The sequence below is a fragment of the Gallinula chloropus genome (assembly GCF_964237585.1).
Source record: "Gallinula chloropus genome assembly, chromosome: 1".
In the NCBI taxonomy this organism is placed as follows: Eukaryota; Metazoa; Chordata; class Aves; order Gruiformes; family Rallidae; genus Gallinula; species Gallinula chloropus.
Window position 1 is genome coordinate 196,725,341 of NC_140085.1, and position 6,664 is coordinate 196,732,004.

Genomic DNA, 6,664 nt, shown 5'->3' on the forward strand with positions numbered 1-6,664 from the left:
CACGCTTCTGGGACAGATTAGTGCTCACGGCCAGAGCTGGAATGAGCTGTGGTTTGGGAAGCACATGGGGCACCTGTGTGAAAAGCGAGTGCTGTAATAAAGCAGTGCCTGTTCTCAGCTGCCCTGCAAGGTCACGCGGGGCGGATGCTCTGCAGCTGACCAGGTTCCACACAGATGAAGGGAAAGTTTAGGGTACACAGATAAAACTGAAGGTCCTTCAGAGGAACAGGGCATCAGAGCGGCGTCCTCTTAGAAACAGCCCAGAAGCACCTATTTGCATCACCTTTCTTACTAGCCAAACAAGCTCCCAACAAGCACAAGCTGATGCTTCCTCAAATAAAAACATAAGAAAACTCGGCAGTTGCTACGAAACACCACTGTTCACCAAGAAGTTGGATCGCTTCTCTTGGGAGCCCTTTACAAAAACTGGAAATGTCTCTTGTTGTTCCTGAGGACTGAATGCCTGCTCACATTTGGCATGTAAATATACATTAAAAAAAAACCCACTCCATAGCTGTCAGCGAGCAATTGGAGCATCGGTGCGAGGCAGTCAGCTGTACCGCGATGTCATGGGCTGAGAATGTTCTTTTAATTGTAACTGACACACATAATTACACAACTGATCTGTGTGAACACGAGGTTGCCAAGGAACTTAACATTTCACTTCTCCCCAGACTGGCGTCTGCAGAGATACCATCGCGCTGAACGAAATATATTAAGACTTAATTGCTTCATGCAATGGGTCTCCAGAGAGAGACAGATAAGTTTACTTGGAGAAAACTGGCATTGTTTGAAGAGACCCTCAACTCATTTTTCTCTTTCCTGGAGGAAGGAACACCCTAATCTAAGACTTTATTTAAAGCTATTAAATGCAGCAGAATAAAGTAGCCTGCTGGAAACAGCAGGAGCACCTGAAGGAACGGAGGCAGACGGGTAGCGATAACCGATGCAGAAGGCCATATGGAGTTCCTCTGACTTCTGACAATGGCCTTGAGTAAAGCTTTTAAAAAACATTAGAAATCTTGGTAGAACCACAGAATAATTCAAGTGGGAAGGGACCCAGGGAGAGCCAAATACCTGCAAGGCAGAGTCAACTCTTGATTCAGAACAGGTTACAGACGGTAAAAAGAATGAGTCGAAATTATTATTAGGTGATCAGATGACTGAAAGAATCATCCTTATTAATACCTCACTAAATCCTCCTCATCACAGGTAACTATCAGACTTGGGAAAAAAATCCACTTGGTATTTGTTGGAGGATCCGATCCTTGGCTGAGTTGTGAAGTGTATGGGAGCAAAAGAATTGCCCAGGACATAAAGACACAACCCTCAGCAAGTGCTTCCTTCATGATGCTGAACTTAGAAAGAAATCTAACTGAGGTCCCAGGTACTTCATCTGCTGATAACTGGACCCTAAATCAGAATTTGGCCCCAGACCACCTTTCCTCTACCAGCTATAAGACAACAAAAAGAAACCAACATCCCACAGCTGTGGGCTACAGTCCCTCAGCTTCTAAAGACTTCAGTCAGTATATTGCATCCTGCTTTAAAAAAAAAAAAAAAAGGAAAAAACAACATGTTTGGATATTTCACAGCTTTTTAAAGCCTCCCTGGGCTTTCTTATTTCGGGCAGCATGGTTTATGGCTATTGTATCTGCAGCATGATCTTCTTGCTGTTTATTCTTTAAGGCTTTTTTGTTTCTCCCCCCCCCCATGTCCCCGAGACAGGTTGTGTAACCATCTCCCTACTCTACTCCCAACATTTACACAGCAACGCTTACACACGATCAGTCCTTCCCGGGAGAGCAGTCAGACCATCAGGGTGTTGTCCTTCTCTCATACCACAGTCTCGTTCCCTTTCCCAGGTTTCACCCAACCATCTGCTCTCTTCTCCCGTTTCACTTTCCCTGAGTTCACCAGTCTGTTCGAGCACTTCTGCCACGTGTGCAGAGTTTTGGCCGACCAGATCCACATACCTGACGTAATACCCACCAGGAGGGACATGAAGATTTTGAGCATCTCCACTGCCATGTTGGAATCATCTGCTGAATAGCGGAAAATGGCCCAGTTGGAGATTTCGTAGAAGTAACAGGCGATGACACACGTCGCTGGGACGGTGTACAGCACTGAAAAGACCCCGATTTTGACCATCAGCCTTTCCAGCTTGTCAGTTTTAGTTCCATCCTTTTGAAGATTAGACCTGATTTTAAATAAGGCCACGAGCCCTGCTGCAATGAATAAAGTCCCAATGACCAGGTAGGTAAAAAGCGGGGCGACGACAAAGCCCGTCAGCGCATCTAGGTTCTGGTTCCCAACGTAGCACAGACCGGTGAGCTCGTCTGCATCTACTAGTCTCATAATCAAAATGACGATGGTCTTCACGGCGGGGATAGCCCAGGCTGCGATATGGAAATAGGAACTGTGCATTTCTATAGCTTCATGGCCCCACTTCAGCCCTGCAGCCAGAAACCACGTCAGTGTGAGAATAACCCACCAGATGGAGCTAGCCATCCCGAAAAAGTACATCAGCAAGAAAATTATAGCACATCCTGTGTTCTTAAGACCTTCTTGGATAAGAACAGGTTCTGCTGCCTCTTCAAAATCACAGGATATCCTTTCCCGGCCCACAGTTAGCCTCACAATATAAGCAATGCTATAAATATTGTAGCACATGCTCAAAAATATGATTGGGCGCTCCGGGTAGGAAAATCTGGATGAATCAATCAGGAAGGTCAGGACCGTGAAGGCAGTTGAGATGAAGCAAAGACTGGCCCACACGGCCATCCAGATATCCGTGAATTCCTTAGCTGACCTGCTGTAGAGACCGGCATCGTAGCCACACTTCAGGACACAGTTCAAGCTTCTCTTCACCCAGATGTACTGCTCCGAGTTAGATCCCATACTGTGGCACTCTTCTCCGGGCTGCAAGGAGGTCTTGCTGTGAAGGGGAACCTCTTCATCTCCGGGGCCCTCCATGCACATGTGGTTGTGATCATTCTGGGGTGGGAATTTGCTGCAGTTTAAGCTGTCTGGCCAGGCAAATCCGAATTCTTTTAAAACGGGTTCGCACCTTCGCTTGACGGAGAGGCACATGCCACCACAGGGACCTATGGGGATGTTGATCTTCTCTGTGCACATCGGGACATAGACCGAACAAAGGAAGAACTGGAAGAGAGAGAGACAGAAATCACAGCTTTGTCGGGGAGGGGGGGGGGGGGAAACGAAACAGGTCAAAATGTAACAAGATGATTTTTTTTCTCCTTTTTAGCAGCAATATTTGGTCCTTTGCCTTAAAAAACAGGAAGCGGCATAAAGCAAATAAACTGAGAAGAATAAAAACAAAGGAGAAAAAAAAAAGAAAGAAAAAAAAAAGACCAACCTAAAAATATTGTCTTCTTGCAGTTCAAATGTGGTCGAAGCCAAAGCCTGGCCAGTTTTCCTTCCTAGATTAGCTCCACGTACATTTAGCCCATCAGTTTCAATAAAGCCAGGGGGGTTCAGCCAGATCGAAACCTCAAGGGTGCAATTTAGGAAAGCAAAAAAAAAACCCACCCAACAAATTGAAGCGGTTTAAACAAATACATATACTTGTTGTAGACACCGCCTGGCTACTACAGCTAGCAAACAAACAGAAGGGAATTTATTGAATTACTCCGGCTCCCGGTCCTCCCGAGAGGAACGCGTTTTGCTCCGACCATAAAGTCACACACGGATTTAGGGCAATAATAAAACGTCGCCGTTTTCTCGGCTTTACGAATAATCGCAACTCGGCGCTGCGACAGCGTAAGCGGGACGGGGCGCTAATTCGGGAGCTCTGCCCCAAGAAACAAGCCGGGTTTTGTTGGATGAAATCGATGCCCGTAGGGAGGACGCGGATCTCGCCATCCGCCTGGGAAAGAAACTCCCGCGTTGAAACTCCCGGCGGAGGTCCCGGGGCAGGCGGCGGCTCCCGGAGCCGGCTCCGCTGGCTTCTCCTTCGGGCTGCGACCGGTCAAAGCTCCGGGAGTCTCACTTTTCCACAGCGGGAGGCGAGGACCGCCCCGTCCCCCGCTCCCCGACGCCGTGCCGCCCGATGCCTTCCCGGGACCGCGCTGCTCCGGTGCCCCCCCCCCGCACCTCCACCCGGGATGGGCTACGCTCCCTCCCAGCCAGCGGGGAACGGCGCTGCACGGCGGAGGCGCTTCGGGGGCGGGGGGGCAGTTTGTTCCCGGAGTGAGCCGAGGGATGAGGATGGGAACGGGCTTGTGACAGCCGGTCCGGGCGCTGCGCAGCATCCCCCCTCCCCGCCCCGCAACACGCACCCTCGCTCCCCATGTACAAAGGGGATCCCCGGCATTCTGACCCACCTGGAGCTGGCTGGAGCAGCCGTACTGGATGAGGGGGGTGAAGGTGGTGAGCTGCAGCTCCGCGTCCGCCTGCAGCTCGTGTCCCACCAGGTTGGGCATCTTGGTGACATTGTAGCCCAGGTTCTGGCACATGGCGATGCGGATGGCGTCGCAGCGCCGCTCCTCCTCGTCTCCGAAACCCCGCGCCCCGCCGAGCAGCCCCGCCAGCAGCACGGCTAGCAGCCGGGCACGGCCGGACACCCCCCCACCGCCGCCCCCGGCCATGGCCCGAGCAGCGCCCACCTGCCCCGGCTCAGGCTCCGGCTCCGGCTCCGGCTCCGGCTCCGGCTCCGGCCCCGGCCCCGGCCGCGCCGTGCCGCACGGGCCGGCTCCAACGGGGAGGGGCCGGGGGCGGCTCCGCTATTAAACAGCCTCGCCGAGAAACTGCCCAGGGGAGGGACGGCACCTCCCCGCGCCCTCCCAGCGCCACCGCCCCCGCCCCGGGGAGCCCGGCCCGCCGCGGAGCGCCTCCGGAGGGGGCCGCGGGGGGTGGGGGGCTACCTGCGCCAGCCGGCCCCGCACCGAGGAGTAAGCCTCGCTCCCTGGAGAGCCCCGACCTGCACCCCCACCCGCGAAAAGAAGCTTTCCTCCTCCTGGCTGCATCTGCCACCCCTCGAAAGGGCTCCCCCCTCTTCTCCTTCCCGGGGATTCCCTACCTGCGCCCCATGTCCCTGCCCCTCAGAAACACCCTGGGACACCCTGTCCATGTCCCCTCTCCCCATAACAAGTATCCCCTTCCCTCCTTCTGCCACTGGGAGACATCCCCACCATCCCATGTGCTGTGTGTGTCGTCCCCCCGTGTTTCTCCAGCACGAGTGCAGGACAGGGGGCTCTCCATGGCACCCAAGTCCTGCTTCCCAGAGAGGGGGTGGGCTGAGCGCCCCCACACACGTTGGGGCTCATCCCCCAGCCCTGCCCTCACTTCTGGCCTGTCTTTCTTCAGACGAGGCTGCTCAGCTTCTTCACGGCCAGGTTACAAATGACCAGGGTGGTTTTCTGAACTGCTGGCTTTCCTTCTTTAGGGAGTGAAGTTGAGGCCCTGGGTTAGCTCTGGGGCTTAGCACTGTTTGTTTCTTCATTGGGACCAAGAAACCTGGAGGGAACAGCTAGGTCCCTCCTGGCATTTGTATAAATCTCTGTAAAATAAACAAACGTGGATGGAGCATTCATGAATTCGGAGGGGAAAGGGCTGGATGATTAAGCAGACCCTCAATGTGTCAGGAGGAGGAATTAAGAGCAGACAAACGAGGCTCATGTTTAAATTCTCTCGGTATTATTTACACCTGTAATAAAATCTGGTTGAGCTGGTTGTGCTGTTAGCAAAAATATGTCATCTATTAATGAATTGTTTGTAAAGCACTCTGAAAATGTTTGTAAAGCCCTGGTTAAGTGACCTCTTACTGCGTGTGTACAGCGAGTGGCATGTGTGCGCTCCCGAGCAGCAGTGCCTCTGTGCACACCTCCAGGCCTTCACTTCTCTCTGACAGCTCCTGGACGCATAGCTGGAGTAACTCTAAGGCTAAGGGACTATGGCAGCACTTAAAGGTGGTTCCTTTCCAGACACGACTGTAAATAGCAGCAAAACCCGTGCTACAAAGTGTCCTGTGCTCAGTCACAGTGGGTTTCCCCTCAGGAGCTCCATCACCATCGGGTTGGTTTTGTCTCTGAGATGCAGGAAACGTGCGTGTGAGCTGTACCTCAATGTTCAGCTCTTTCTCACTGAAAGAGTTGTCAGGGCCTGGAACAGGCTGCCCAGGGAGGGGGTTGAGTCACCTTCCCTGGATGTGTTTAAAAGATGGGTAGATGAGGTACTTAGGGATATGGTTTAGCATAGGACAGAAATATTTGGACTTGATGGTCTGAAAGGTCTTTTCCAACCTAGTTATTCTGTGATTCTGGGGGCTGATGCTGTGCTGTCCTCTAGCAAGATGGATAGTGTTTTAATTGAGGTTTCGTGAGCATAGGTATTTACATAGCTCTCATCAGAGTTAATACTTTACGGCCAGCTCCAATAAACAGTGCCTCTAGCCTCACAAAATCCCTGTGAGGCAGGCAAGTAATATTATCTCAACTTTTTAAACACACAGGCAGGCAGAGCTACAGTCCCAAGGTCAGGCCCAGAGCCTGCGATGGAGTCACCAGCTCAGCCAGTCTCTTGCAGGGCCTGTATTTACTCCCAAGCGCTGCCGTCAGTAACTGGCTGCGCTCAGCTGCCAGGCTGGTGGGCTGATGATAATGCTGTGAACGCACATGGTGTCCTGCACGTGTCTGCCAAGCTG

General features: G+C 52.3%; 1 protein-coding gene across 1 annotated transcript; it reads right to left on the reverse strand.

Annotated features, from left to right (window-relative positions):
• Positions 1-1,360: 1,360 nt before the first annotated feature.
• On the reverse strand, positions 1,361-4,610 carry FZD4 (frizzled class receptor 4; the record flags this gene model as incomplete). Its single annotated transcript, XM_084273101.1, has 2 exons — positions 1,361-3,165; positions 4,347-4,610. The coding sequence occupies 2 exons, from the start codon at positions 4,608-4,610 to the stop codon at positions 1,837-1,839; spliced, it is 1,593 nt and encodes a 530-aa protein (XP_084129227.1). The 3' UTR covers positions 1,361-1,836.
• Between the last annotated feature and the right edge of the window lie 2,054 nt (positions 4,611-6,664).